Source organism: Linderina pennispora, assembly GCF_002104995.1.
Source record: "Linderina pennispora strain ATCC 12442 chromosome Unknown DL89scaffold_6, whole genome shotgun sequence".
Lineage (NCBI taxonomy): Eukaryota > Fungi > Kickxellomycota > Kickxellomycetes > Kickxellales > Kickxellaceae > Linderina > Linderina pennispora.
The window spans coordinates 534,574-562,457 of NW_024468254.1; the positions used below are offsets into that span (position 1 = coordinate 534,574).

At 53.6% G+C, this 27,884-nt stretch overlaps 16 protein-coding genes across 16 annotated transcripts; 3 read left to right on the top strand and 13 right to left on the bottom strand.

The window, feature by feature from the left end:
• Window positions 1–184: 184 nt before the first annotated feature.
• On the bottom strand, window positions 185–1,123 carry DL89DRAFT_267321 (proteasome subunit beta type-7). The gene has a single exon (XM_040887451.1). The coding sequence runs from the start codon at window positions 1,007–1,009 to the stop codon at window positions 203–205; it is 807 nt and encodes a 268-aa protein (XP_040743733.1). The 5' UTR covers window positions 1,010–1,123; the 3' UTR covers window positions 185–202.
• A 460-nt stretch (window positions 1,124–1,583) lies between these two features.
• On the bottom strand, window positions 1,584–2,255 carry DL89DRAFT_267322 (uncharacterized protein). The gene has a single exon (XM_040887452.1). It carries the CDS (start codon window positions 1,907–1,909, stop codon window positions 1,739–1,741), a length of 171 nt encoding a protein of 56 aa, XP_040743734.1. The 5' UTR covers window positions 1,910–2,255; the 3' UTR covers window positions 1,584–1,738.
• Window positions 2,256–2,821: 566 nt separating this feature from the next.
• Window positions 2,822–4,174, top strand: DL89DRAFT_257375 (uncharacterized protein; the record flags this gene model as incomplete). The annotated part of the gene is made up of 1 exon (XM_040885526.1): window positions 2,822–4,174. The coding sequence occupies one exon, from the start codon at window positions 2,822–2,824 to the stop codon at window positions 4,172–4,174; it is 1,353 nt and encodes a 450-aa protein (XP_040743735.1).
• DL89DRAFT_267323 (uncharacterized protein) lies at window positions 3,938–6,391 on the bottom strand. Its single transcript, XM_040887453.1, has one exon. It carries the CDS (start codon window positions 6,363–6,365, stop codon window positions 4,176–4,178), a length of 2,190 nt encoding a protein of 729 aa, XP_040743736.1. The 5' UTR covers window positions 6,366–6,391; the 3' UTR covers window positions 3,938–4,175.
• Window positions 6,392–6,529: 138 nt separating this feature from the next.
• Window positions 6,530–8,018, bottom strand: DL89DRAFT_267324 (flavo-binding protein, variant). Its single transcript, XM_040887454.1, has one exon. It carries the CDS (start codon window positions 7,913–7,915, stop codon window positions 6,587–6,589), a length of 1,329 nt encoding a protein of 442 aa, XP_040743737.1. The 5' UTR covers window positions 7,916–8,018; the 3' UTR covers window positions 6,530–6,586.
• Window positions 8,019–8,227: 209 nt separating this feature from the next.
• On the bottom strand, window positions 8,228–10,303 carry DL89DRAFT_267326 (uncharacterized protein). Its single transcript, XM_040887455.1, has one exon. It carries the CDS (start codon window positions 10,272–10,274, stop codon window positions 8,253–8,255), a length of 2,022 nt encoding a protein of 673 aa, XP_040743738.1. The 5' UTR covers window positions 10,275–10,303; the 3' UTR covers window positions 8,228–8,252.
• A 220-nt stretch (window positions 10,304–10,523) lies between these two features.
• DL89DRAFT_223035 (MFS general substrate transporter) lies at window positions 10,524–11,879 on the bottom strand (the record flags this gene model as incomplete). Its single annotated transcript, XM_040884617.1, has 1 exon — window positions 10,524–11,879. The coding sequence occupies one exon, from the start codon at window positions 11,877–11,879 to the stop codon at window positions 10,524–10,526; it is 1,356 nt and encodes a 451-aa protein (XP_040743739.1).
• Window positions 11,880–12,454: 575 nt separating this feature from the next.
• DL89DRAFT_207486 (MFS general substrate transporter) lies at window positions 12,455–13,534 on the bottom strand (the record flags this gene model as incomplete). The annotated part of the gene is made up of 1 exon (XM_040884117.1): window positions 12,455–13,534. A coding segment is annotated over one exon (1,080 nt), but the record flags the coding sequence as incomplete, so codon positions are not given.
• A 2,028-nt stretch (window positions 13,535–15,562) lies between these two features.
• On the top strand, window positions 15,563–15,949 carry DL89DRAFT_257381 (peptide methionine sulfoxide reductase B2, chloroplastic; the record flags this gene model as incomplete). The annotated part of the gene is made up of 1 exon (XM_040885527.1): window positions 15,563–15,949. One exon carries the CDS (start codon window positions 15,563–15,565, stop codon window positions 15,947–15,949), a length of 387 nt encoding a protein of 128 aa, XP_040743741.1.
• A 62-nt stretch (window positions 15,950–16,011) lies between these two features.
• Window positions 16,012–16,317, bottom strand: DL89DRAFT_202851 (sulfhydryl oxidase; the record flags this gene model as incomplete). The annotated part of the gene is made up of 1 exon (XM_040884008.1): window positions 16,012–16,317. A coding segment is annotated over one exon (306 nt), but the record flags the coding sequence as incomplete, so codon positions are not given.
• Window positions 16,318–16,661: 344 nt separating this feature from the next.
• Window positions 16,662–17,889, bottom strand: DL89DRAFT_152245 (uncharacterized protein). The gene has a single exon (XM_040883555.1). The coding sequence runs from the start codon at window positions 17,632–17,634 to the stop codon at window positions 16,735–16,737; it is 900 nt and encodes a 299-aa protein (XP_040743743.1). The 5' UTR covers window positions 17,635–17,889; the 3' UTR covers window positions 16,662–16,734.
• DL89DRAFT_292773 (uncharacterized protein) lies at window positions 17,753–18,238 on the bottom strand (the record flags this gene model as incomplete). The annotated part of the gene is made up of 1 exon (XM_040890340.1): window positions 17,753–18,238. One exon carries the CDS (start codon window positions 18,236–18,238, stop codon window positions 17,753–17,755), a length of 486 nt encoding a protein of 161 aa, XP_040743744.1.
• Window positions 18,239–18,573: 335 nt separating this feature from the next.
• DL89DRAFT_292774 (uncharacterized protein) lies at window positions 18,574–19,548 on the bottom strand (the record flags this gene model as incomplete). Its single annotated transcript, XM_040890341.1, has 1 exon — window positions 18,574–19,548. The coding sequence occupies one exon, from the start codon at window positions 19,546–19,548 to the stop codon at window positions 18,574–18,576; it is 975 nt and encodes a 324-aa protein (XP_040743745.1).
• A 243-nt stretch (window positions 19,549–19,791) lies between these two features.
• On the bottom strand, window positions 19,792–21,548 carry DL89DRAFT_152225 (regulator of G protein signaling superfamily). The gene is made up of 2 exons (XM_040883553.1): window positions 21,013–21,548; window positions 19,792–20,907 (listed from the first exon to the last, which is right to left on the bottom strand). The coding sequence occupies exons 1-2, from the start codon at window positions 21,265–21,267 to the stop codon at window positions 19,891–19,893; spliced, it is 1,272 nt and encodes a 423-aa protein (XP_040743746.1). The 5' UTR covers window positions 21,268–21,548; the 3' UTR covers window positions 19,792–19,890.
• Window positions 21,549–22,471: 923 nt separating this feature from the next.
• DL89DRAFT_322535 (uncharacterized protein) lies at window positions 22,472–24,303 on the bottom strand. Its single transcript, XM_040891344.1, has 2 exons — window positions 23,771–24,303; window positions 22,472–22,822 (listed from the first exon to the last, which is right to left on the bottom strand). The coding sequence occupies exons 1-2, from the start codon at window positions 24,223–24,225 to the stop codon at window positions 22,522–22,524; spliced, it is 756 nt and encodes a 251-aa protein (XP_040743747.1). The 5' UTR covers window positions 24,226–24,303; the 3' UTR covers window positions 22,472–22,521.
• A 219-nt stretch (window positions 24,304–24,522) lies between these two features.
• On the top strand, window positions 24,523–27,426 carry DL89DRAFT_267332 (uncharacterized protein). The gene is made up of 10 exons (XM_040887456.1): window positions 24,523–24,644; window positions 24,733–24,906; window positions 24,972–25,357; window positions 25,459–25,533; window positions 25,623–25,638; window positions 25,722–25,804; window positions 25,892–26,032; window positions 26,124–26,356; window positions 26,437–27,285; window positions 27,359–27,426. Exons 1-10 carry the CDS (start codon window positions 24,545–24,547, stop codon window positions 27,387–27,389), a joined length of 2,088 nt encoding a protein of 695 aa, XP_040743748.1. The 5' UTR covers window positions 24,523–24,544; the 3' UTR covers window positions 27,390–27,426.
• Window positions 27,427–27,884: the final 458 nt, after the last annotated feature.

Sequence of the window (27,884 nt, forward strand, 5' to 3'; positions counted from 1 at the left end):
TGTCCCGAGAGCAGTAATGTGGAAATACGGGATACCCAGCGGCCGGCACCAGCTGCTAGCCTGCCTCTGGCAAGACGCAGCAGACCCGACGTTGTGGGTTGGCCAGCACATCCACTTTCTCCTATTTGGCAACACCGTCCTGATATTGATACCATTTCCTAACGAATACTGAACGACTGAGTGAAAGACATGTTAAAGACAATTAGGCAGAGGTGTCCATTGCTGTCGACTCCTCGCCAGCAGCAACACCAGCCGGGCGCGGGACAATAAACTCGGTGGTTCCGGCCGGGAACTTGTAGGATTGCTCCTTCTCGACGCGCTCGTTGGGCCTGGCATAGTTGCGCAGGTACTCGGTATTGCCCTTGGTGATCACGCACACATCGACGTTCGAACCAGAGCCCATGTCATTGAAGATACCCGCCTCGATGGCATCCTTCACCAGCTCAATCCCCTCCTCGCGCGACATGCCCTGGCGCCAGCGCGACTCAAACACTGACATCGCCGCCAGCGATCCTGAGCCCATCGTCACATACGGCAGCTTATCGGTAGACCCGTGCGGGTATATCGTAAACAGATGCGGGCCACCCACGTCGTATCCGCCCAGCACCAGCGCGGCGCCAATGTGGCCCTGGTACTTGAACAGGTATTGCTTCAGCATCGTCATTGCGGTCACCACACGCGCCTCACGCCCAGTGCTCAGCGAGTGCAGCGCCAGCTGCGAACTGATCATGTTGGTTGTAAACTCTGTGTCCGCCGCAGTACCTGCACCACAGCAGTACATGTTCGGCGCTAGGTAGTGGATCTTTTCGCAGTTCTTGTCGGCAACAATAGGGCCAGCAGTCGCGCGCGTGTCGGCACCCAGGATCACGCCGTCGCGGAAAATAAGCCCGACGATGGTTGTTCCCGTCTTTGTTGCTGTCGGAACCTTGTAGCCCTTGTCGCCCAGAAGCTGATTCCGCCTCACATTGTCAAACTTGAATCCGGTCGTGCTCTCCATCGAGGGTGCCATTCTCGTAGTCTGTCTGGTATGTGTAATTGCAAAGTGGAAAAGGTGCTTGTCAGAGTAAGAAAGGTCTCGAATGTGAGAAATGGAAAGGCAGGAAAGGCAGGAAAGGCGCGCGGCGACGGCGATTACGTGGACCTGCAGCGCTGAAAGTCAACCAACAAGCCGCGTCACTGGTCAGCTTGGCTAGCGAGTCGGCTCGCGATGCGGCTCGCATTTTTTTCTGGTGGCAAGACGCTTGCCCTGAAACAATGCCACCCTGCACCACGCCTTCCTCCATTCACTTTTTTAGCACCACATTCCACATCGCAAATTCAACATGGGTCTCGTAGGAACTCTTGTGCATGCCTCGTTCGACATCGTTCTGATCTCAATGATCCTGTCTGGCATCCGCCGCTCGACAGGGCTGATGCTGAACACCGGTATCGTCGGTGACAAGAACCACCGCCGCGTGCTGGGCTTCGTGGTTGGGCTTGGCGAACGCATGTTTGACATATCCGTTGCTTTCATGTCGGCTTATCCGTCGGTCTTCAGCCGGCAGCCGCCACCGCCTACCTCTGACTATCCGTCGCGCTAGACACTTTTACATTTGTTTCAATCACAGTTGCCTGGCAGAACCCGGCTTTGTAAATGTACTAGACACATTATATATTAGCGATGCCCTTTTCATGGTTAAACGAGACTTAGCATAGGGGGTGGTTGGCTAGTAGTACAATGATGGACACCTGGTTGGCATTATCTGACGGCCCGCGGTGACTGCCGCATGTATTTGGAGTAGCAGTCGAGACAGCGCTGGGTTACCGAGTCCTGGTACGCGCCGGTGCAGACCCCGGCTTTCTCGTAGCCGTCGCAAAATATTGTGGTGATGTAGTAGCTGCAAGACTTGCAAACGTAGTGGCTGCACATGCTTTGTAGGCTGTATATGCCGGCTTTTATGTATTTGGAGGACTGTATATTCTTGATTTGCACTGTAAACGAATCTGACAAAAAGAACGAAAATGCTGCTTTGGAAGATAGGAGAATGTCCGAAGGGGCGTGCCGGTGTGCCTTTATATTGTCAAACGTGGGACATAGGCGGAGGGACAGTTGAGGCAAGCGATTCTACAATGTGTCCTTCACAACTGACGACACCATGCGGCAGCACCTTCGGGTCCTTCCATCAGCCTAACCAGCAAATGGCCAACCTGGCTGCCAAATTTACTCTGCGGCTTATAAACGGAGCACAGAAAGGTATTTAAAAGGGGTGCCCAATGGCGGCGGCGGTGGAGTAATGACCACAGAGGTGCATTAGATTCTCCTACTTGCGACAGAGTGTGAGGCGTATATCGCACGTCATCTGACATGCCCGTTCATAACACACATGCCCTCCTTTTTCGCCTGTTGCTGCTAGGTGGCAGGCATATTTGGCACATACAGCACTCGTTATGGCCCTCATGTGGCCGTCCATGCCACTGCCGGCATGACGCTATCCCTCTTCTATCCACCGTAGCCAACCTGCTAATGTAAACCATTTTCGACACGAAATCTTTCTGTGCCGTTGCAGGCGTGCCAGGCAGCATGGCGTGCACCAGCCCCCGCCCAGCACGAAAACAGGCTTAACCGCTGGTAATCTTCGTATTTTTGGTACCCGCGACCGCAATTAGCAATCCACCCCAGTGTGCTCCATACTCTTGGCTCTGGCCAAAAATACCTGGAAACTTTCATGCCAGCCTTTCCGCAGCCATCGCTGTTGATGTCCTGCATTGCTGCATATTTTCCCTTCGCCCACCCCTACCGTCCTGCCCAAAGAGTCCACGCGACCACACTGGTGCAATCAGAATGACGCACTTTATAAAGCCCGTATTTGGCGCTCCCTCGGTATTCCAGAGAATTGTCGCGCATACCCCCTTCCGCTGCATGACGACGCTGACCAGGCAGCGCATCAAATGGACAAAGGAGATGGATGAAACACTGCAACAACTAGTCGCCGAGCACGGCCACGCGTGGACCAGGATCGCCACCGCTCTCAGCCTCAAAGGCAAAGCCATGCACGTCCGAAGACGCTGGGAAAGCCTGCAGCCCATGACGCGCAGCATGTGGACTAAGGCCGAGGACGCAAAGCTTGCCAGGGCCATTACAAGTTTGATGGCCCGAGACATCAGCCCCCAGGAGTATGGGTGGTGGGTCATGGTGGCAGAGGAGGTAGGGACGGGACGGACACCGCGCCAATGCCAGGCGAGGTGGACAAAGACGCTGATACCGAGGCAGGGCAGGGTCCCGAGTGCTGTAAGATTTGACGGTATTGCTCTCTGGCACTGGACGCCAGACGAGGAGCAGCGGCTGCGGCAGACGATAAAATGCATAGAGACCGTAGCTGACCAGCCAGACGTAGTTGAGCAGTGCGAAAAGGACGAGCCTTGGCTACTGTTCTCGAAGAACACACCGCCACGCTACTTTTGGAACTTTGTTTCCAGCCAAGTCGGCCCCCGGACACCGGCCCAGTGCGTATCGAAGTGGTTCGCGCTGAACAGGTCAGCAAAATCGCAGGTGGCTTCAGAGATGACACGCGAGGACATTGTCCGGCTCGTCAAGTTCGTGCGCACACAGGACACCAAACGCTGGATCGAGTGGACGAAGAAGTTTCCTGGCTATACCTGGAAGCAGCTGTACAACGCCTATCGGAACTGGTGCACTCTCGAGCAAAGGTACAAAACAGACATGCTTTCAATCGATCCGCTAAGCATGATCCAAGATTTTGACGGCCGCTCTGCAATGCGGCCCACAGACAGCAACGGGTACTACGACAAGGACGGAGAGCTGGTGAAGGTTACGTTTCCTGGGAAAGCCGGTCCTCTGGGGCCGTATATCCTGGCTCTAATGAAGTACTACCCGCCAGGGTCCCGCAGGGCTGGTTATGTTCAATCGTTTGCACGGCTCGGCAATGCTTCTGGCCTAGGCGCAGGCGGCCGAATGTCATCAGAGACCATGGATAAGCTGGTATCGGCCATCACCCGGTACCGCAATGACTGGGTGGGCATTTCGCGCGAAATGGGTCTACCGATCAGACAGTGCAGACGCCACGCCGACGCGCTGGCAAAGAGACTTGGCAGCGTGCAGCGTCTCATTACAGACCCTGAGCTGGAGGAGCTGGAGAAGCACACAAAGAAGCCTGATGGAGGCATAGAGCCGTGATTTATTCTTGTGTTGACCCCCGTAATGACATTGCGTAAGACATATACACCAGCGGCTTGCGGAACTCTTGCTGTACCTCACTCCGCTCAAAGATCTCCTGCGGGTACAGGCTCTTCCAGGCCCAGTACCAGTCGGCGATCTCGGCGTAATTGGCTCCTGGATCTGACAACCACCTACGCAAGTAGTCTATAAAGCCATTGAGAACACCTCTGCGCACCACTGCAAACCACGGTGCAAACGGCAAGAGCGAATGCCACTTTAGCACAACCTTGAATGGCCAGACGACCTGCCTCTGCGCATCAAACCGGAACTCTGCACGCAGCATGTCCTCGAGCCGTGATGACACCTTTGTGCTTAGCCTGCGCAAATCTTTGCCATCGAAAACCTCCATCCACGGCGACACTAGCGCCATGATATCACTATTGTTCTCCTTGGATGGTGTCCACTTGTCCAAGGCTGTGCACAGCTTGCTGCGGATGGCTGTCAGCAGAGCGTCGTGGTCATGAATCAATGGCAGCCAAGGGAGCAAAATGCGGTCAATGCGTAGGTCGGCGAGTGCTGCAGCTCGGTCGTCAGAAGGCTTATCCTGCATCTGTCGATACCGCTCCATGATCAGCCGAGGGCTGATATTGTCGACAAACTGCTGTAGAACCGTAGAAATGTCGTCAGCAACAACTTGCACAAGTACTGGTGGCAGCCCATCAAGGATTTGTACCAGATCGTCGGTCAGCGGGTCCCACTGGCTGTGCAAAAACTGCCTTAGACGCGGCACTGCCGTCCGGTTAAGCAGCGACTCGACCGGTGTCATCTCCTCAGCCAGCGAATCAGCCTCATTAACCGATGTGTATCTTAGTATCGGGCTGACTATGCGGGCAATCAGCTCTGGATGGCCAGTCGGCTCCCAGGCTCGGAATATCCGGGTATAGTGGCTATAGAGTGTGCTGGTCACAATCTTCTCCAGCGACAGCTCTGTCCACACGTCGAACCCGCTGGTCTCTTGCGCATGCCTGGCCGTCTCATATATACGCTCGTGCGCCATAAATAGTTCCGCTAGATCATCCGCTGCCAACTCTGCCGACTCGACACTTGTCTCGCTAGACACGCTGAGCACGCTTGCGACTCCCTCCTTCATTGCCCGCAGATGGTCGATTCTTGCCTTCCGCTGAGCAGTGCCTAAAGTCAATGCCTGCATCTCCTGCTGCAGTCCTGCCAGCCGCCTCCTCTCAATCTCCTTTTCGCGCACCAGCGAATCCTGCCGGCTCAGCGCCAGATCGAGCCCTAGCCGCACTTCATTTGCCAGCTTATCCTTTGCCTTGACATCGGGCCTCTTTGCTGCCAGTTCAGCCATCGATCCAACCTCTGTGTTCGTCGTCATATCAACAAAGATATCTCTGAATGTCTGCTCGGTCGTCGCTTGCAGCTCATCCAAGGTCTTGTACTGTGTCTTCTTGCGTGGACCCACCCTGTGTCCGTCAGCACGTGGCGTTGACGTTCCACTCTGCGGCCTCGAGCCCCGGCCTTTAGCCTGCGGCTTGTGTCTAGGTTTCTCGCTCTGTGGCCTTTCGCTGCCACTGTACGAGATTCCCTCGCCAGCCCGCCGCAATGTCACTTCGACAGGCTCGATGCGGCCCTCGCCGTGCTTTCCCAGGCCCTCGCCGTGCTTGTAGCCCATCTTTTCCATCATTGACCAGACTGTGGAATTGGCAAACTTGCCAAAATCCTTGCTCGGCGCGGCGCGCACCGGCTTCTTGGCCACCTCCTCTTCGTCGCTCGATTCAGGGTCGCTGGATGAATCGCTGGATGAATCCCTGCTACTTGACTCGCTCGAGGAATCGTCTGTGGTGTCTGCTGTGTCCTTTCCTTTCGTGGGTGATGGTCTTGTGTGCCTTGTTTCCGTGGTAGTAGACTGCTTTTCTACACCAGGTGCATCTTCTAACGGGTCGACTACATCCATGTCTTCAGTGCTTCCACCAGGTACGAACCCAACTGGTTTTAGAGGGTTGATGTGGGAGATGCGGTGCATTGCTTGGTCAGAATCGGCAGCACCTTCAGCCCAAACGCCAAGCATCTGCTCTTCCCTAGTCTTCTGGCCGCGGCGCTGAGACAGCAGCTTTGCCTCATTGTACGCCTCTTCGTCAGAACTATCGTCAAACCCAAGGGCGGGTCGCTCGTCGTCGCCGTTCGTATGCATAAATTGTGTAGTGGTTAATATCTAGCGCGCATCGCATCGTGGGGCACATGCCTATTAAAAATCAATGGATCGGAAAATATACCAGTCGCACATTCTGATCGAGATATGGTACAACAGCACACACTCCTGTCCACAACATAGGCACCCCCACATGCGACACCACATGAATGCGGAACGATATAAATTTGAAAACAACTAGAGACACGAAGGGCAAAAACAGTTTAGTTGGCGTTGGCCGGGTTGGTCAGCTTGCGGATAGTCGAAGGACCCTTCCAGGTGCCCTTGACCATCGAGTTCCAGTAGACCGAGGGCAGAGCCTCGGCGGTGAGCCAGTACGAGAAGGCGTGCTCGTTGGCCTGGTTGAAGAAGAAGGTCTCGTGCGGAGTACCGGTGTAGCCAGAGAACTCGGCCAGCACCAGCTTGTGCTTGCCAGTGACCAGTGGGCACGAAGTATAGCCGTTGTACTCGACAGCAGGGACGTCCTTGCCCTGGATCTGGTTCAGCAGGTTCTGCTTGAGCACGTGCGACTGGGCAGCGGCGGCAGCGGCAGTCTTGGAGGTCGGCAGCGACGAGCAGTCACCAAGCGAGTACACGTTGGAGTACTTGTTGTGCTGCAGCGTGGCCTGGTTGACATCGACATAGCCGGCAGCATTGGCGATCTTGCTGTTCTTGATGAAGTCGAAGGGCTTCATCGGCGGAGTGACGTGCAGGAACTCGTACGGGACAGTGACGGTCTCGCCGGCATTGGGGCCGCTGCCGAGCACCTTGAAGGTAGCCTTCTTGTTGGCGCCATCGACCTCGACCAGATCGTGGAACAGGTTGACATTGACGTCGCGGCTCTTGGCAATTCCGTTCATCGCGTTAGCATACTTGTCGATGGCGAAGATCTTGCCCAGGGCGGTGTAGTAGTTAACGTTGACCTTGTCGCGGATGCCCTTCTCGCGGAACATCTCGTCGGCCAGATACGCAATCTTCTGCGGCGCACCAGCGCACTTGATCGGGGTCGCCGGCATTGTGAACAGCGCATTGCCGCCCTGGACATTCTGCAGGAACTCGTGCGTTTTCTCCACATACTGCGGCGAGTAGTTGCTTGCAACGCCGTTCTTGCCAATCGCCTGCTCCAGACCCTTGATGCCGCCAAAGTTCAGCTCAATGCCCGCTGCGACCACCAGGTAATCATACGACACCTTGGAGCCGTCGGCCAGAGTCACCGTGTTGGCCTCCGGGTCGATCTCGGCCGCGGCCTGCTGGATCCACTTGGCATTCCCGTCGATCAGCTCACCCATCGGCCGGTGGGTCTCGCTGAAGTCCTTGAGGCCGCCACCGACAAAGGTAAACAGCGGCTGCTGGTAGTGCACGGCGGACGGCTCAATCACTGCCACCTCGTTCTTTCCCAGCTTCTGCGCCAGCGTCGAGGACACAGCCAGGCCAGCGGCACCGCCGCCCACAACAACAAGCTTGTAGGACGATGCGGCGGCAGCAGTAGATGAGAACCGCACCCAGTTGTGGCGGAACGCGGAGCGTGTGGCGAGCTTCGTAGCAGCAAACATACTGAGCAATTCGATTTGGGAAATGGACAAGGAAGAGAGATTCGGTGGAAATTAGGCTGACGGCATGCGCGGGGAGATAGGGACTGCCTTTTAAACCTCTCAGCGCTGCACAGCAAGGCCTGAATCCCCCCAAAAAGGTCCAAAATCACAGCGGAGGTGGGGTTGATCATTGTAGCGTAGAGCAGCTGTTCCCTGGCTGACTCGGCTATGGCTGCTTGCAGGCCGTCTCCCCTGGCTCGGCGATGGCGCCATCGGCCCTTTCTATGGCGAACCCAACCAGAACCACTACTCTGCTGCATCCAAGAACCGGTTATTTTATTGATTCTCTCTTTTTTAGTCAGCACACGGCAGGCGCGGCCACGAGCTCGTCAAGCAGGGCTTTGACTCTGCCGCCCGCAATGCCATCTTGGCACGCTTGCATGGCTTGTGCCAGCCTCTCCGATCGCCGCGGGCAGTAGTGGACTGTCTCAAGAACCGCGCACTGTAGATCACTCGGGTACTGCTTGAACGGCCCAAACACCGTCCCCTTGCTTGGCACTGTCACGCAGAACAGCGTCACTAGGCTGGACTGCAGTGTGTCGACCTGCTGCGCATCCAGCAGCCTGGTGCGCTGGTTAATAAGCCGCAGCGTCTCAATGGCCGCCCGACTGGCAGCAAAATTCTTGTCGCGCAGCTGCCACAGCAGCTTAGGCAGACCCAGCGCCCAGCCCGCCAGCATCCCCGATAGCTGGCCCTGCGTGCCCACAACAACACGGTCTGTAGAAGCCCTGGACCACTGGATCTCGATGATGGATCGCAGGAACCGGATGCACAGCGTCTTGTTGGCTGACGCTAACGGGCACACGTCGGCATAGTGGATCACGGCCACTAGCAGCTTATCGGCATACTTGTTGTTGCCGCCGTGCACCAAGCGCCAGACCACCGGCAGCAGCTCGACAAAGTGCTCGTGCCGGAACGAAGCGCTGACCTGAACCTGCGTCTTGCCCAGCTTGAATCCGAGCGTGGCGAGAATGAACTTGACGCAGCGCTTGGTCCACTTGCCGACCTCGGCCACCGCCTTCTCGTTGGAACTCTCGGCTGCACCCGACCTGAGCAGCGCAACCAGTTCGCACACCCTGATGTTCATCGCCAGCAGCGACTCTTCGACTACACTGTTGCCAACATAAGCACCGCCAAATGGGAAATGCACCATGCATTGCCGCGCAAACGCAAACAGCTGCGTGTCGGCGAGCGGAATGCCGTCCTGGTACGATGCCTGCCATAGTGTCCGTAGAATCCGCATCACAAATCCGCACAGATCCAGCGACTGGTCGTCTGAAATCTGGTTCGTACCAAACATGGTCGACGACTCCATCCATGTCGCTTGCAGGAACTGGAACAGCCTCGTAAATGCCTCCTTGCTCTGCGCCCGAATCGCCGCATTGGCATCGCCGCTGGTTGCATCAGACAACGCACCGACTCCGACACTTTCGCCAAACAGATTAAGATGCGCAAAGGGCGCCGGCGTATTTGGATAGAAGTACAGGCTGCTGTCTGGGTACTGCCACGAGTGGTGTTCCTCATCATCTCTGCTTTGGTGGGATGGGTCCTGCACATCTGGCGACATAAACCCGAGTGGATCGTCGCTTCTGAGCAGCGGATCTGTGTAGGCTTTCAGGTAGTTATAGCAGCTACGCATAATATCAAGCCGATTTCCCTTGGTCAGTAGACTAGCCCGCGAATTCAGCGATGCCGAGCCTCGCGCTTCTTCATTAGACTGCGTGCTGGTTTCCAGCAGGCTGAAGAAATTGGGCAGAATTTTTGATGCATACTGCGACAGGTCTTGCGGAGCCAGCTCAATCAGCAGGTTCAGGAACTTTACTGCGTCGGATCGGATATCGTCCAGAATATGCGTCATGCCCGAACAAGTGAAAATGACCATCAACGGCATGAACGGCGCCAATTCGCGTCGCGGGATATCAGGCAGATATGTCGAGTAAAGCTTCAGCAATACCCTGCGCACCGCCGGTTCATTATCCACGATTAGCTTCACTGTCCCGTCGACAATCGATCCAAGCTCTGTGTTCAGTACCTCTGGGTGGAGCGACAGAAAATCGGTCAGGCCCAGGACTGCGTCCTTGCGATTCACTGCACTATAATGCCGCATCTGTGTCAGCACATCCTTGAGCGTCAGTTTGCGCGAGTTTGTCAGAGCTGCTGTCTTGTCAGCCGTAATCGATTGGGCTCCGAGCGTGATCGACTTTGACGTGAACGACGTGTCGGTCGCATTAGTCGGCGGTGCCTTCTTTTTGCCGACCTTCAGCTTGACCTTCTTAAAGTCCTCTGCCTTTCTCTGCTTCTTCTTCGATGCCTTGGGCATTTTTCTGTAATGTAAAGGTGCGTAAAAATATACGAGTTAAAGACAGCCAGTTCAAATTTTTTTTGAAGAAATGGCAATCGAAAAAGCTCTAGGTACTGGTAATCCTGTCCTGTGATCAATTATAATTGTAATCGGTTCGGCATGACGCATGTCTAAAACCCTCAAACACATTGGAGCCTACCTCTACAGCAATATGCGTAACACTGAACTACCAGCTGCATTGCTTTGACTAAAGTCTGTATTGAATATTCATACCTTGGAAAAGAAAGAGACCTTGGTCCTGCGAACAACTATGATGCGCAATGCTGTATAGCACACAGATGCTAACGCAAAGCATGCGCCAGCCCATGCAGTCACAGCTGTAAACCTATTGAGCGGGCGGTCATAGGTTTCGTAAAGGGTGCCCTGCACTGGAATTCCAATAAGCACGCCAATCCCACAGCACGCCATGCTCAACCCAGCTGATGTAGCAATGACATGTGTGCCGAATTCTTTCGCCAGAATATCCGTGTTAATTGCCAGATAGATTGATGATAAAGCACCAAACATGGCACTAAACACAAAGTAGCCTGCAATTGTCTTGACCCCTTGCAGGAATACAAATATCAGAACAAAAGATATAATGTTCGATAGCATGTTGGCAGTGAGAGGGCCGAGCACAGCTGAAAGGGGGCTAGATAAAATGCATCCAGCCGCTATACCTGCGTTGAGCATCAAAACAATATCTGACGAGGTTGCCCTAGACCCACCCCCCATGGCAACAGCTGTTGGCACGTAAAGAGTCGGCTCATAGCCTCCCATGTTGACAAGTGTAACGGCACTACTAATACATAGGAATCGCACATCTTTGCATAGGGAATAGAGAAGTTTTGTGTTACTGTTCCTTGATGCAGAAACACGACGCTTATAGATGAGAGACATGGATCCGCTCACTGAAGCAACAAGCAGCCCCAGCACGCGCAGCGACCAGCGGTAGCCGATATTACCCATCATAATCTGAGCTGCCCCCGTCAGTACCATTCCTCCGAGTCCACACCCCGATACAGCGATGCCTGTTGCCAGAATCCGATGTTTGACATGCCACTGAGCAACGATTGACATGGATGGAGAGAGGATGAGGGCTGATCCCAATCCAAGCATGATACCCTGCGCAAGAATCAGCTGCCATAGTGTATGTGCAAATGACGCAAGAATCAATGCCACGCCACACATTATCGCTCCTGCAAAACAGGTGATACGGAACCCAAACTTGTCGGTTAGTTTGCCCGTCACAATTGACCCGAAGCACATGCAGAATGTGCTCAATGTTGATATCCAGGAGATAGCAACCGCAGAGTCGTCCCGGTACAGGTCGTTTAGGTAATACTCTTGGTATACCCCAAAGGCGTTTTGTATGCCGATGGCAGATGCCATATTACAGAATGAAGCGGCAGCAATGAACCACGCGTATTTGGCATCAGGGGGCGCGAATTCAACTATTTCATCGCTGCTATGAGAACAATTTCCCGCATGCTCTTCCTCAGCTGCACCTTTGTCTGTGAGTGAATCCTGATCATGCAAATGACTGCTGCTGGACTTGGTTTTGATGTGTATCTCGTAGCTCATCAGAGAGACAGTGTCGGGTGTGCTAATAAGAGTCATAATACAATAAATATAGTAAATATTGTGAGGGATATAAAGGCGGCAGTATATGCAATCTGAAGTTGAACGGTGGGTGCAGTGACTCCTGAAGCTAAATTTCACAAGCTTTTGGATGCATTCGTTTTGGACCAGACAAAATGTTACGCTTCAAGGTTTTCATTTATATAAATGATTTGTTAGGAGTGGATAGTCAGTAGACAGCCGTTTCTGGATTATACAGGCTTGGTTGCGCAGTGGTAAATATTATTCAAATAAAGTAAGGTAGTAGCACCAGCATTGAAGAATCCATAGTTTTACTTTCTACCATGATATCTACTGGTATGCTCTTGATGAGTGGGTTCCTTGATATATAGCTAATTTTAAGCATGTTTCATGGGTTGATACCAGAAATATATTAGAAGACTCTACATCTTTGAAAAGTGAGGATAGCTGTGTTTTCTGGCGACCACAAAGCGTAGAGCAGCATAACACAATGTCACAACGGCGTAGCTCATACCAGCCCACACTGTCACTGCCGTGAATCTGTCATGAGGACGATCGTAATTCTCGTAAAGGGCACCTAGCACTGGGTTCCCAACCAGTGAGCCAACTCCAGAGCACGCGGTGTTCAATCCGACTGCAGTGGCAATAGCCTGGGTGCCAAACTCGTCAGCCAGGATGTGCACATTGATGGCCAGATACAATGTGCAGAGTATGCCATACAGGGAAATGAACGCGTAATACCCAGCAATCGTCTTGACCCCCTGCATAAAAACAAATATCAAAACACATATCAGACTATTTGCCGCCAAGTTAGTATTGTGTGGGCCGAGCAAATCCGCTATAGGTCCAGACAGAACACGGCCAGCAGCTGTGCCAGCATTAAATACTAGCACGATATTCGAGGCTGTCGTCTTTAGTCCGGTTTCATTAACGGCTGCTGTGGGCATGTACAGCATTGGTTCGTAAAACGCAAAGTCCAAGAACATGAGAGCAGCATTAATGCAAAGGAAGCGTGGGTCCCTAAACAGATTAAATAGCAATGCGCTATTTCCAGTTTTGGGTGCAGACATTCGACGTTTGTAGACTAGCGATGCCGAACCGCTGATTGCGGTAACAAGTAGCCCCAGCACGCGCAGCGACCAGCAATAGCCAATACCATCAATCATCCTTCGTGTGGCGTTTGAGATGATCATTCCCCCTACGCCACCACCTGAAACCGCGATCCCTGTTGCCAGAATGCGATGTTTGACGTTCCACTGAGCGACAACCGACATGGAAGGAGAGAATACCAACGAGGTACCAAGCCCAAGCATAATGTCTTGGGTTAACATCAGCTGCCAAACCGTGTGCGTGAACGATGCCAAAATCAGAGCTACGCCGCAAATAATTGCACCCGCAAGGCATGTAATGCGGAACCCAAACTCGTCTGTCAGCTTCCCTGTCACGACCGATCCAAAGAACGTACAGAATATGTTGAGAGTCGATATCCATGCAATGACTCCTGCCGAGTCGTTCTTGTACAGGTCGTTCAGGTAGTATTCTTGGTAAACACCGAACGAATTCAGCGTTCCCATGGTGGTTGCTAGGTTTAAAAACGCTGCAACCACAATGAACCAGGCATACGTACTATCGGGAGGTGCAAGCTCGATAGCGCCATCAATTTCTGACTGTGTAGACACTATTTTAGTCGCAGTGCTGTCTGTCAGCGCATCTTGAGATAGCGAACATGTTGTTTTTGGTGATATTGCGACATCTGAGCCTCCGAGTGAGGCTTCGGTCATGTTCATAGTTAGGTTGTTAGCCTATACGAAACTAGTATACTACGCAATATAAGATATGTACTAAAAGGCACAAAATGGGATAGGCGCTGAAGAGGAAGATTCTGTTGACAAAATATTGCAGCTCTGAGTCTAGTTCACTATATGCGGGGACTTTGAAAGCCACCGCCACTGGCCTTTTAACGCTTCGGGCTGAGGACAACACCACAAATTAAGGAGAAGGGATTCATAATTTATGATGGCCAGCTGGTATTCCAAAGTGTCCATTCGTATACCATGACACATTTGGTTATCAGGAAATATTGTACAATGGTAGAATAACATATTGGCTGTAGCCCTAATCTATCTTACAGGCAGCATTGGTTATGCCTGTATAATGCTCATAATACTACCAACTGTGTCTTTGAAAAGTGAAAACTGTTATGTTTTCTGACTGGCAGGATGCGAAGAATGGCATAGCATACCGATACCAGGGCAAAGCATATACCAGCCCATACAGCCACTGGTGTGAACCTATTGTGAGGACGATTGTATTTCTTGAAGAGAGCAATTTGTATTAGAACTCCGATGAGCGTGCCAATACCAAAGCATACGGTGTTCAATCCGATTGCCGAGACAATAGCCTGAGAACCAAATTCGCTGGTCAAGGTATGCGCATTGATAGCTAAATATAATGATACCAGTGTACCGTAGATGGTAATGAAGATGTAGTACCCAGCAGTCGTCTTGATACCTTATAGAAAGACAAATACCAGGATGCATATCAGACCATTTGCCGCCAAGTTGGTGTTGAGTGGGCTGAGTACATCCACTATAGACCCAGACAGAAAGCGCCCAATAGTGGTACCGGAATTAAACAGCAATACGATATTCGATGCAGTCAACTTCATCCCTGGCTCCTCGACGGCAGCTGTGAGCATGTATTGTTGACATTGGAGTGCCGATCCACTCCCACACGTCACCATGCCAACAACCAAACCACATAAAATCAGACCTCAGGCCGACCGGACCCTCCCCTTTCCCTTCAGTCAATCTTGTTTCACCTTTTATTTTGCTCACATGCACGCTCATAAACACTTGTCCCATCCCCAAGGTTAACAGTCCTTGTACAAGTTGTTTAGGTAGTACTCTTGCTAAACACCAAACGAATTCACTATTCATGTGGCTGTTGCTATCTGGAATAGCGATATCCTCTCCAGCAGTTTCCTTATACAATAACACGTCCTGGGATAGTGAAAATTCCGTTTGAAGCTGGGTTGTCACGGCTGTATACGAGTGTGGGGTTCCATATCGGTCATCTTTTGGGTCTGCAGTATATAAAATAGAGTGGCATATTGAGTAGCAATGCTATAAAACGAGCAACAAGAGTCTAGAACAGCTATCACATCTTGAGATGTTTCTCAGAAAGCGCTGCATTCTATGCATTCTGAAAAGAGAAACAGTGCTTATATGCTAGAACTGACAAATACATAAGGATGGCTATAAATGGGCCGGTGGTAAGCCGCAGGCCACAAACCTCCCATGCCTCGAGCAGCAGCAACATTTCAAACCATGGCAAGGGGCTCAAGAACCAAATGTGCTTGGGCAGTCTGTAAATTGCTATGTATTGATCAAGTGATATCCATATGCAGATGCCTGGGTTTATTGCTATCGTGTGCAACATCGCATGTGCATTGTCTGCTTGATATTGGCACTTGCCAAGCGTCTTGGCGAGTTTCAGGACTAGGCACAGTGCTTGATCTTTTGAAACCTCTAGCAATCTATGCGATGCCAACAGGGTGCTTTCTCTTTTCTTTTTCTTTTCTTTTAAAAATGAAACGCATTTTACCACGCCTTTCTTTGCTCTATTCTCAGCACACCTCTTTCCATACCACCAGGTTTTCCAGAATGACTGCAAGCAAGAGCGAGAGCGAATGGCAGGCGATTCTGTCCCCTGAGCAATTCCGTGTCCTACGGCAGAAGGGAACCGAGGCGCCAGGCACAGGCGAGTACAACAAAAAGTTCGACACGGGAGTGTACCATTGCGGCGCCTGCAACGCGCCGCTCTACAAGTCCGCGACAAAGTTCGACTCGGGGTGCGGCTGGCCGGCGTTCTTTGACGCAATTCCTGGCGCAGTCAAGCGCAACGAGGACCGATCACTAGGCATGGTGCGCACTGAGATAGTCTGCGCCAACTGCGACTCGCACCTGGGCCACGTATTCAAGGGCGAGGGCTACAAGACGCCCACAGACGAGCGGCACTGTGTCAACAGCATCAGCCTAAAGTTCCACTAAATATATTGGTCTTAATACTCCACGTCCTGTGCCCAGCTGCAGCGGCCGTCGCTGGGCCCGTCACGCCAGCGCTCGTCAATCTTGCTGCAGTCAAACTCGTCCTTGCCTAGCATTACGTTGACCTTATTATGCGTGCGGCAGAGCCACTGGGACAGGTTGTAGCGCGTGTCGACTGGCGGTGGCCGCTTTGCCATCTCCTGGCGCAGGTGTGACGCGCATCGCCCGCACGGGTAGAAGTGTGAGAAGCTGGTGAGCAGACTGGTCATCATCTCTTGCTGTTTCGCCTCCGCCTTCTCCGGGTAGTAGGCGGCCATGGTGTGCAGGAACGTCCAGGTTGCGCGACCCAGGATCTGCGAGTCTGGCGGGCAGCTGTCGTCGGAGACAGCAGTGGTGACCGAAGAGACTGAGGAGGCCGAGGAGGCAAGGCCACCGGCGGCGGCAGCGGCGCCAGCGCTCTTTGCATCGTGCTCTTTGGCATGCTTCTTTGCGTCCTTTCGCCGCCAAGTCTTGAATGAGTCGCAAACCCGGCAGGGCTTCTTTGCATCCTTTGCATCCTTTGCATCCTTTGCATCGCCCTTCGATCCACCGCTCATAGCGCTGAACATAGCCAGAGGGTTGCTGTCTTTGTCTGCCATTTGAAATTCTGACTGAGAAAAATGCACAAGTTGGACAGCAAAAAAGTTTCTAGGAAGCAAATAGACGACTGATGGTTCAACAGATCGCGGTCCACCCAGGGGTTGTTATATGGCCAGCGATGACAAATGCCAAGAGACGATTACGGCTAATCACTCGGCCTGGAAAAAGGCGCCCTTGGTCCGCACCTCGTCGTCCTTGGCCCTAAGCTTCTCAATCTGCTGCCTCCTCTCCCGCTCCAACCCCAGCCTCTGCTTCTCCTCCTCAGTCATGTTCCTGAGTCGCTCCTGCTCTAGCTCCTCCAGATCCGCCAGCTCCCGCTCCTCCTTGTCGCGCTTGATCCGCAGCAGCTCGCGCAGTTTCCATGCCTCAAACTCCGCAGCCGGATCCAGATCGTCAGTGTCATCGATGGCCGAAATGTCGTTTGTCTCGATTTCCGGTGCCTCCCGGTCGTGCTTGGCCTGCTCGGCGGCGCGGCGCACAGACTCCTGGCGGCGCTCCTGCTTTTTCTTCTCCAGCAGATCGGCATCGTCTGGGTGGGGGTCGGGCATGACCTCGGGTGCCTGACGCTGCGATTTAGGCACAAAGACCGGCTTGAATAGCGGGCGGGTGGCATACCCGTCGTCTTCGCTGGACTCATCTTCCCCACTAGATTCGTCTTCTCCGCTGGACTCGTCGTCCTCACCGGACTCAGCGCTGCTCTGTGTCTGGCGGCGCATAGCCGCTCGCCGCCGCGCCTCTGTCGCCCGGATCTCGTCTTCCTCATCGCTGCTGCTGCTACTTGACTCCTGGCTGTCCGCATCGGCCATCTGCCGTGCCCTCAGCCGCTCCTGCAACAGCCGCTTCGACTGGTCGTCAGACTCAGCATCAGAAACATCTGCAGGCGCACGGATCGTGATTTTGGACGGCTGCAGCGGCTGCTCCTGCGGCTCGTCGTCATCGGACAGGTCAACGTCGAGCTCCGGCGCCTTCCCAGGGAAGTATCGCTGTACTTTGACGCCCGACGTCGACACAAGTTTGGCGGGCTTCTTTGCTGGCGGTTGTTTGGACATTACAGAAAGGAGAGGGATGTATTGGAGCGCAGCGTAAAAACTTGTTGGCAGGATACCCGAACTGCCTGCTCCAATGTAGAGTACTGTTGATTCAACGGGAGTGACCACGTCATGGGACTCAGGATGGTCTGTGCTTGGGCACGCTGGGCAGGCGCTGGGCCAGCAGGTCGGCCTGTTCTTTCTCCCACCGCTGGATAAACGGGCGCTGGCGCAAGTACATGTAGTCGCGGTGCAGCGTATAGACCTTGCGCGTGGGAGCAGCCGGCGCAGGGGGCGGCGTGGGCGACTTTGAGTCTTCCTCCCTTTCGCTGCCCTTTTTGGTTTCGTCCTTTGCGTCCTTGCCGTCCGACTTCTCCTTTTTCTTCACCTCTGGCTCCTTCATCCCGTCCACGTCCTGTGCGGGCTCTGGTACTTGCCCCCCCTCGATAAGCGTGCAGAAGCTCGTTTCAGTGGTGTGCTTTGGACACACGAAGAACCAGTCGCGAGGCGCATCGTTCTCCGTGACAAATATGCTTGGCGTAAAGTATCCACAGATGAAGCACGTCCCCTCCTTGACGGCTTTGCGTTCGACATACCGGTTCACTGGCAAAATAGGACGACTCATTATGAAATTTATTTGCTTGAAGAATATTGCGAAAAGGCGACAGAGCAAGAAAAACGAAGAAAAGAGTCAACCAGGGCAGCCCAGTGGCAAACATCAAACGATCCTTTACTTACCTTTTCGCGGTTTCACTGCATTTTCGGTTCAGCCTGTAAAATTTGTATACGTTACCTCAGCAAAAGAAGATTAAACCTGCTAACTTGTCGCCCTGTTTGGCTCACGCAGACAGAGCGGTGCACACCGCGGAAGGAGTATAAGAAAAGGATATAGGGAGGCAAGAAGAAAAGGGGGAAGGGTACACTTACGAAACAGCAGCAAAAAAGGGAGCAAAGCAATACCTAGTAGCGACGGCTATGATACGATGACCCACGGTCGCCCGATCGGTCGCGGCGCGAGGATCGCGAGGCTGGGGACCGACTCCGGTACCGCGACTCGCGCCTTCCACGGTCCCGGTCCCTATCGCTATCTCTTCTCCGGTCTCTCTCGCGGTCCCTATCATATCCACGATCCCTTCTATCATAGTCCCTGCCGCGGCTCCTATCCCGATCGCGTCCCTCATACCCAGCGCTCCTGGACGACTGGTAGGCCCTCCCGCGGTACTGGTCGGCCGAGTCGCGGGTGCGCGCAAGGCGGTCCCGATTTCTGGGCTCGTACTTGCGCTCGGGCTCAGGCGGCATGGCAGGGTCAAAGCGACCAGGGTCCTTCTGGTTCGTATCCTTACCGCCCACACGTGTACCGCCCAGGCCGCCGCCGAATCTGCGCGGAGCCCAGCCCTTGACGGTGCGGCCGCGCTCGACATCGACGACGATGCGACGGCCCAGGATGCGCATGCCGTCGGCAGCATTGAAAGCCTCGCGCATATCAGCCTCATGCTTGTACTCAATGAAGGCGTAGCCGCGGAAATTGCCCTCGGTGTCGTTCACCATACGCACTGACACAATTTCGCCGTACGGCTCGAACTCCTTGCGCAGGTCATCCTCGGTAGTGTCGTAGTTCAGGCGCGCTACTATTATGGTCTTGTACGGGTCATCGGTCGCATGCACATTCAGGTGCGGGTTCCATCGGATGCTCTCGCGCGCTATCGTCTCGCGTGCCTGGGTCGCCCGCTCCTTCTTCCGCCGCTGCTTGCGCTCCTGTGGGGTCTCCACATACTCGAACTTTGGCGCGTGCTGCAGCTCCGACATGTACGCGCCCAACCCTGTTATTTGCGGCCGCGGTCTGTCGTCGGGTGCGCGGTCCAGCGGCTCCAGGTGTTTGAGCTGCGGCCGCGGTGTGAAGAGCTGCAGCAGATCGGGAGGCAATCTGGACGTCATTTCAGTAGGTACAAAAAACAATACGCGAGCGGAAGCAGTGAAATCGAAAAATAATTTTTTTATTGGGGCCAGACGAACAGCCAGTTGAGCAGCGGCTCCGAGCCGATGAGCCGAGCCGGTTTGCCACCTGGCCCAGACATACATATGCAGCAGGATGCAGGATGTGCGAGTGCCTCGCCTGCGGATGTTCACGATTCATGAATGGGTGTCTTTGCGTAAAGAGATGTATGAATGCAGGCTGTAGGGTGGAAAGAAGAGTAATAATGCTAGGTCTAATTAAAAAGGATAAGCAGGCTTAGTAGATGGTATAGACAGGGGAGAGAGTATTTTCAGTAACAAAGCTCACGCCTTGCGACGACGCGAGCCCAGCAGCGTTGCAACCCACCGCGGCTTCGTGGGCGGCGACCGTGGTACCTCCGTCTCAGCAGCATCGCTCTGGAAGCGAGTACGCAGGCGCTGGAACGATTTCTGCTTGCTGGCCTTCTTCTCAGTGCCGTAGGCAGCGGCTGCCGACGTCTTGCGCGCCAGATGCACACGCGGCGAGGGTGCTGGAGCGGAGACCGACGGACGCGAGAATGACAGCGCCTGCTGAGCGTCGGCGCTTTGGAGCCGGCTCGCTTCCTCGGGCGACTCGGGCATGGCCACATCCAGCAGACGCACGGTGGTGCGGCAGAGCCACGCCGGTAGAGCCACGCGCAGGTCGCTGCTGGTCAGCTCCATGTCGGCGAACTTGACAAACGCCGGGCACTCCGAGGCCACCAGGCGGTGCTTGCCAGGCGCCAGGCGGTGAACATTGTAGGTGGACGCCAGGGCATCGTAGAGTGCAGCGACAGCACGCTGGCCTGCGTCCTTGCGGCCGGCAGTCAGCTCGGCCAGCATACGGTCGTAGGCGGGACGCTGGCGGAAGGCAGCAAACTCCTGCTCCAGCAGCGAGTATGTGTGGCTCTGGGTCTCCTGGAACAGCACCTGCGAGACCGGTGCACCTGAGCGCAGCACGTTTGTGACCTGCGTGCGCATGCTGTGGTTGATGTTGATTTCTAGCGGCGCCGCATGCGAGATGAACGACCGGTACAGCCCGCGCGCATACCGCGCCCGCATCTCGGCGTCAGGAAACACTGCCGTGCGAAAGTGCTCGGCCTCCAGGTAGAACAGCAGGTTCTCGGGGCTGAACCCCGCAATGGTCGATGCCAGGAAGTGACACACGCCTACCGGCGACCCCAGCAGCGCCTGCAGCCCGTACTGCTCGATTTGCCGCGCAAAAAAGTCCCGACACACATTCTCACCACCCACTGACAGGCTGCGCTTGCGCGGCCGCAATCCCGCGTCGGTCTCGCTCGGAAACCCTGCTGTGCTGCCGGGCTGTGCCGGTGCTGTTGTGGGGCCAGTCGTGTATGTCATGTACGGCAATCCAGTGGTCGCCGAGCGGGCAACCATCAGCGGTGGCGGCACCACCACGTCGCCGGCCTGCGTCATCCGCCGCCTGATGCCTATCCTTAGGCTGTTGGTCTGCGGAACCACCTCTGTTTTTGTGCTTCCAGACAGCGAGGATGCTGATGCTGTGCGCTGGTGCAACCGGGTCTGTGTTGAGTCCCGCTCGCACAGCCCGCCCACATCATCTGAAGATTTGTTTCTGCGGCCACTCAGTGGCCGTGCCGGTGCCTGCTGCACTCCGGAAATGGCATCGTCAAGCGATGTCAGTGTCAGGATATTATCTGCCATAAGAAAGCTATGCAATAGGTGGGAAAGTCGCCTACACGGCTGCTTCTATACAGGGGATATAAGATATAGCGAGGAAAAAAGGTATTTTCTTTGGAAAGAGAAAAGGTGAAGAAAAAAGGCTAGAGGAAAGTTGGACGAGGAGGGGAGGGGGTGGCCCAATTGTCCTCAATATAAAGCGACGAAAAACCTGTGGCGGGTGTGGCGTGTGCAAGCGTGGCCCAAGAGGCGGCCACAGCGCTTTAATCTCTGTGGGATTTGCACCACTAACACCCGAATTCTTTGTTGGCACCCATCTTCCAATTTCCCCTGTTCGCTGTCTGCTGGCAAAAGGAACCTCGACACCCGCAAACTTTTGTCCTTGCCTGTGTAGCGAGGTTTTCCTAGGAATAACAATAACCGGCGCGCATGAACAGTACCCGTATCACCAGAGAACAACAGCCGGGGGGTGCCGTTACCCGAGGGCCATACCACCCCGCTCTTTTTCTTCCAGCAGTTGCAGGATTCCAGGTCATACAAGCCCGCCCAACAAAAGAAACGCCGTAAGGGATCCTAGTCTAAATGAATGCCAGATGGTTATTTCGCCCAGAACCTACTGCCCGCTGCCCTTGCTACTTTTCTCGCCCGCCACACCTGGTGGCAAAAACCCACTCCCTCATCGCCCGCAGATCTGCAGTGTCTGACACCCCTCCATCCCCCAACCTTCTCGCTATTATGCCCTGAAGATCAGCGCTCCAAGTCTCCATTCCATCAAGCACCCGCTTCAATAGCCTCAATACCAACAGCCAGTTCTAGCAGCATCTAGGCCGCACAGCTTGAGATGTTGTGATCGACTGAGATTCATACTTGCTCTTTTTACAAACAGCCCCACATCGGAGACTGCGAATTCAATATAGTGTTCGCGATCATCCCCCTCCAAGAGTCCAGTGTTTGGTTTCTTGTGTCCTGGATGCACCTCGTCTAGGAATCCTGACATGCATGTGCACATCCTCGGCCTGTCCAAGATGCCTTGTACGCATCCCTTCACTCCATGCATACGCAAGAAAAAACCCCCTTGAATTACTTGCCTGCGACAGCCGAGACACTGCTCTTTGAATGCAAGCAGCAGACCCACGGTATTGTCTCTCGTCCCGCCCCTCCCCTTTGTACATCTCAAAGGAGACACAGGTCCACAAATACATGAATGCAGACATGTGCTTTTCCTACACCGCCAATACACATTGGTGTACGTTTATTGTTTAAGAAAGGGGAGCCTTTTCAGGCCGACTCGCCCGCAAACATCTTCTCTGTCGTCACGCTGCGCATGCGCTGCTCCTCTTGGCGCTGCTGGATAATCTGCGTGCTCTTGCGGATCTCGCGGTCCTCCATGGCCAGCTGGTGCGTGCTGTACGGCTTGTCCAGTGGACGCGCTCCGTACGCCTTGGCCTCCTGCGCCGCAATCTTGGCCTCCATCTCCTCGCGCGCCCGCACCTTGTAGAACTCGTCTGTGGCCTTGGAGTACGCCTCCTGCTTGCTCAGGCCCTCGGCCTCCATCAGGTAGTGCTGGTACCGGATAACCCTACGTGTTGCCAAGCAGTGCTTAGTTGAAAAATAAACCGGATGCAACGCTGTCATTCAGCATATTGTGTGGATCGCTCCAAAGACATGCCGCGTCTCTTTGTGGACCAGCTGCCATATTCGGATATGCCGCGTCAATTCAACAAGCAGGCACTCCTTTTCGACAGTGAACCACACAGCAAATAATGCATATGCCAGCTGTCGTTCACACTAAAATAAAGCCAACTCAGCCCAGAATAGCACTATTGCAGCTACAAACGGAGGCCGCATCAACAGATGCAGCGAGGGCGTGCCAGACTCGCCGTTGCGCCTTTCCAGGCTCAACCCAAAATCAGCGCGCACGCCAAAAGAGCCTGAATAGCTTTGCCCAGTCTACTGCGCGGCTGGCTACAATGCGCTTTGCTGCTCTGCGGCCTCTCCCTCCTTTGCACACAGTTATGCGTGGCTTGAATGGGTGGCGGCAGAAATGACTCCTCCCCCCATTCTCCCTCCCTCTTTGTGCCGCAATGGAAGCAGTGGAAAGCACACATCATACGAACATTAGAATGCCAAAAAGGGGCATTCCTTCGCTTCTAGGAACAATACCGCGCTCGTCGAATGACACGAGCCACACACAGAATGTCCATCACCATTTTCTCCCCAAAATCAATCCGACACAAGCGACGGACAGGCTCATGGAGCGAGGGTGTGCTGAACACAGGCACACGCAAATTACTGCTGCATGTGGATACCGCTCGCACACCTCCGGCTAGACGTGCACAATGCAGCCTGAAACATAGTGTGCCGAGCCATCCATTGTAGCTCGAATCCCAGGGAAGCCTCTGCTTCCAAAGCATGGTAAACCGCACAATGCCCAGCCGTCCAGACACGCTCTCGTCAACCGCACACAGTACACACAAAATCCCACAATAGCCGCATTGTTGGGGAGGAACGGCATGTCTCTACTTACTGCTCGCCAGTGACCTGGCTCGAGCCGCTGCTCAGCCGGCTCCAGTTGGTCTCCGTTCTGCCATTTGGCTCCATGACGATGCGCGGGCGCAGCAGCTCAAACGGATGCCGCTTGTAAAACTCGCGACGCAGCGAGTCCTCCGGGAACTCGATCTTGGGCGGCTTCGGGCTGCGCGTCTTCAGATTGCGCTTCCGGTGGTTGATCGCCACACAGCCAACTGGCAGCGCCCGCGACACCTGTCCGATCGCCTCCGATCCAGCCGCCGCCGCCTTGGTCTTCTCAAATGGCAGCTGACCCTTGGTCGAAAAATACGACGGATCGCGCACCAGGCTCGCCGATGCTGGCGTATTCTGCATTGCCTTCAGCCAGGCGGGTGCCTTATCGCGCAGCTTAGCGTCCAAGAGCTTCTCGTAAACGTGCTGAATTTGCCGCGCGGTCGAGGGTTTCTTGTACATTTTTATAGCGGATTTTAGAATTGAGCGAGGTGGATTTGAGCTAATGAGAGTGCTGACTGAGCCAAAAAGACAAGCAGCGAGATAACCCCCGCTGCTTGCATTGCAATAATTTGGACTTGAATTTCTCAATTTTTTCTACAAGCGCACAGATCAGCCATATCTCGAGAGCTTAATTGCTGATTTGATCTCCCATACGAGCCTTGGTGATTGGTGGGCAATGCCCCTGCTATATCCTCGCCCAGGGTATCGACCATCTAACCCGCTCCATCTGCTGCTTTCCCTCCATTCCTGCCTATTCACACACCCCACCTCCAACAGCATGAGTATCCAGCAACTCCCAGACAGATGCATTCGCTTGGTGCGTTCAGGAGCGTCGATAACCGATATTTGTGATGTCGTGCTAGAGCTAGTCTACAACAGTACGTACTCGCTACGCCCCTCTTTCGCCTGTGACACAAGCAAAATCTGGCTTTCAACTACTTATCCGCCTTTATTGGTTACATGTAGGCATTGATGCTTCTGCAACTCGCATCGTTATTTGCATCAACTTGCCTCAGTTCTCCGCTTCAGTTCAGGACAATGGCTGTGGAATCGACGCCATTGGAATGCAAAGCATCGGCCGAAGGTATCACACGTCCAAGCTCTTTGCCGATCGCAACACACGTGGCTTTCGTGGAGAAGGTACCAGTTGTTAGCACAGCCTTGCAATCTCGCTATGCTATAGGCTGACAAACTTATTTTTATAGCTCTGGCCAACATCTCAAACATTGGGTTGATCGACGTGACCAGCCGTAGCACGCGTGCAAACACATACATGAGATGCCTTGTTCGCAACGAACGCCAGCTTCTCTGCAGCCGAGTCCAGCAAGCAGCAGAATCAGAATTCAGCAACACCACAGTGCGGGTGCAAAACATATTTGGCAGCTACCCAGTGAGACGACAGATCATGCAGGAATCCACCAGGAGAGTCCTGGACACTCTACGGGCGCGACTCTTGAGCTGCGCACTGGCTGACCCAGAGATCTCGCTGCGGCTGGTCAATGAGGGGAGCGGGTCAACAATTCTGCACTGGAACAGCACTCGGTCCCTGAGCCACCGCGTTGCACAAATATATGGGCCGCGCGTTGCACAGGCAAGTAAATGCCGTATTGGCCAACGCAGTGTTTTTCCAGCGTACCACCACATATTTTCATGCAATTTTCTGCTGACGAATTCCTAACCTTTGTTGTGTAGGATCTCGATTTCATTTCTATGGAGTTCGGACGATACTTGCTCCGGGGATCAGTGTCAAGGAAGCCTGCTCTATCTGTAAGTAAGATGCCCTGATCTGTGTTTGGGTGCAATGTCGATCATTTGACCTCATTGGCTTGGTTAAACTTCCTATAACGGCCATGTAGCGAATCCAATATATATGTAAGTAGCATGATATATATTTTCCCTACACTGTCGCCCGGGTAATTTCAAACGGCAGCTAAAACTATGACTATTTGCTGTAGTTGTTGACCGTGCGCCAAATGCAATACCTGCGCTGGCAGCCGTGGCCGAGTCCGTGTTTAGCAATAGTCAATATACAAGCCAGGTAAGCAAGCAGCTTCAAAAGGACGGATCAATCCTTAGCATTGATAGTCCCAATAGCATATGCCTCATGCAAACCGTGTCAGTGTAGGAAAACCCTGCTATTGATTCCAGGTCGGCCGGCGATTTGCGGGCGCAATACCCCGTGTTTGTGCTAATGATAACAACAAAATCAGAGACCACTGGCGGCAGTGGTTCGCTTGATGTGTGGGCGGAGCGAAAAAACCCATCTGTAAGTAGAGCGCATTGTTATATCCAGAACACCGAGCCAAACAATTCATAGCTTCCAAACATCGAATTTGTATTGGTTGATTCTGTTGTAGGTGACACCCGAAATGAAGCGCCTCGTTGTCATGGCCTGTTTAAAGTTCCTACGGAAGTATTCGCTGGTGACAGACGCACAAATGAAGTACATCATTGATGGAATTGACACACCACCACGTACGAAACGTAAGGCTGACGACAGTCTAGGCACTGATTTGGCGGAAGGCACTGCTCGTGGCGAGTCTGTGTCGTCGCGGCCACAAACACAGTCGCAGAGCCTGCTACGCCCTAGGTATGTAAAGTTGCTAGGATCGACGGACAGCCGTGCAAAACAGTCCTGCCTTTATTCACTAAATAGCGCGTGATCTGTAGGTTCCCACTGATGCCCAGTCTGCGACAACCACCGTATGTGTCGCATGAGGACGACTGGCATGGCCGCAGGCCAATTCCAAAGGCAAAATCGCTTGCACTTGACATGGACAACGGCAACCTTGATGTGGCCGATCCACAAGCAGTGCTACAGGCAGCAGCAGTCATCGGACAGGCGGACAACAAGTTTATCATGTGCCAGTCAAATGGAGTGTTGCTGGCCATTGACCAGCATGCGGCTGACGAGCGCATCAGACTTGAGCACTTTTATAGTAGCCTGAGCGCGGCACTGGCTCAAATATCCGGACTGGGTGTCAGAGATACAATTGCTCATGTGGAGGGCATTACTCTGCTCATGCCACCGGTGCAGGTTGTACTCAGCCGGCATGACTGTGACACAGCGCTGTCGCAGGCCGACAAGTTCAAGAGACTTGGTTTCATTATCAGTGAGGATGGAAGACGGGATCCACAAGATATGGTAGAATCGCATGTGGTGATCGAATGTGCTCCGACTGTGCTAGTGTCACGGTTCACTGGTGACATGCGACGAGTCGACAGATATGCGAAGGAGCTGGTGATCGCAATTTCACAGTGGCGGCCGCTGCACAGCGCTAGAGGCGTGCGGGCTTTGTCAGCCAGTCAGCAGCATAGCCAGCCGGCGGAACCAGATTTGGAGGCTGCGGACGGGTGGCCAGCGCTGGCTAACGTTCCACCACTAATCGCTGAATCCCTAAAGTCGATTGCGTGCCGCGGAGCAATAAAATTCAACGATCCGCTGTCACACTGTGAGTGCACGGCTCTGGTACGCGACTTGGCTCGGTGCCGGTTTGCAGGATTCTGCGCACATGGCAGGTAGGTTATGCATATTCACATACACTGTTGTTGCTGTTGCTGTTGCTGAATACTTACATTTGTCACGCTGTAGGCGATCACTCGCTCAAATAGCCTGGTTATGAAGGATACCGTGTCTCTAGCTGCAACAGCCAGCCAGAGTGATCAAGTAGCTGTTTAGATGAGTCTGTGTCAGGAATGAATAAAATCGAACTGACTAGTGAGGAGGGGTTTAGACAAATACTTAACCTGATATGGTAATAAATGCTCTCAAGTTCACATTTGAAACAAGCAAGCCAAACGGTGACTGAAAAGAAGTGAGGGGCCAGGTGGTCTCCTGGAATTTGATTATAGACGTGTTTGGATTGACCATGGTGGCGTTGGAGGGTATCGGCACTCTGGGGCCAACAGATGATACATTTCAGAAACAACATATGTAGAACCAGAAGCCTTCCTTCTATCGGCGCTCATGGCAGTCCACAAATAATAAAGAGAATAACGGTAAGTGCCTAGAAAAGATTTTGGTCAAGATATCTGGGAGGTATGTATTAGATAGCATGTGTTCCTAGTAGTAAAACTATGTGTGCTGATCAAGCAGATTTTAAACGTTCACAAGTATA

Bases quoted from the DNA above. Each gene is read 5' to 3' on its own strand.
- DL89DRAFT_267324 (XM_040887454.1), bottom strand. From the start codon at position 7,915: ATGTTTGCTGCTACGAAGCTCGCCACACGCTCCGCGTTCCGCCACAAC.
- DL89DRAFT_267322 (XM_040887452.1), bottom strand. From the start codon at position 1,909: ATGTGCAGCCACTACGTTTGCAAGTCTTGCAGCTACTACATCACCACA.
- DL89DRAFT_152225 (XM_040883553.1), bottom strand. From the start codon at position 21,267: ATGGCAGATAATATCCTGACACTGACATCGCTTGACGATGCCATTTCC. The intron at 20,908-21,012 runs GCCGGCGACGTG...GCACCGGCACAG, and splicing joins TCAGGCGGCGGATGACGCAG to CCCGGCAGCACAGCAGGGTT.
- DL89DRAFT_322535 (XM_040891344.1), bottom strand. From the start codon at position 24,225: ATGTACAAGAAACCCTCGACCGCGCGGCAAATTCAGCACGTTTACGAG. The intron at 22,823-23,770 runs GTAAGTAGAGAC...GGCAACACGTAG, and splicing joins AGCCAGGTCACTGGCGAGCA to GGTTATCCGGTACCAGCACT.
- DL89DRAFT_267321 (XM_040887451.1), bottom strand. From the start codon at position 1,009: ATGGCACCCTCGATGGAGAGCACGACCGGATTCAAGTTTGACAATGTG.
- DL89DRAFT_152245 (XM_040883555.1), bottom strand. From the start codon at position 17,634: ATGTCCAAACAACCGCCAGCAAAGAAGCCCGCCAAACTTGTGTCGACG.
- DL89DRAFT_267332 (XM_040887456.1), top strand. From the start codon at position 24,545: ATGAGTATCCAGCAACTCCCAGACAGATGCATTCGCTTGGTGCGTTCA. The intron at 26,033-26,123 runs GTAAGTAGAGCG...ATTCTGTTGTAG, and splicing joins CGGAGCGAAAAAACCCATCT to GTGACACCCGAAATGAAGCG. The intron at 26,357-26,436 runs GTATGTAAAGTT...CGTGATCTGTAG, and splicing joins CAGAGCCTGCTACGCCCTAG to GTTCCCACTGATGCCCAGTC.
- DL89DRAFT_267326 (XM_040887455.1), bottom strand. From the start codon at position 10,274: ATGCCCAAGGCATCGAAGAAGAAGCAGAGAAAGGCAGAGGACTTTAAG.
- DL89DRAFT_267323 (XM_040887453.1), bottom strand. From the start codon at position 6,365: ATGCATACGAACGGCGACGACGAGCGACCCGCCCTTGGGTTTGACGAT.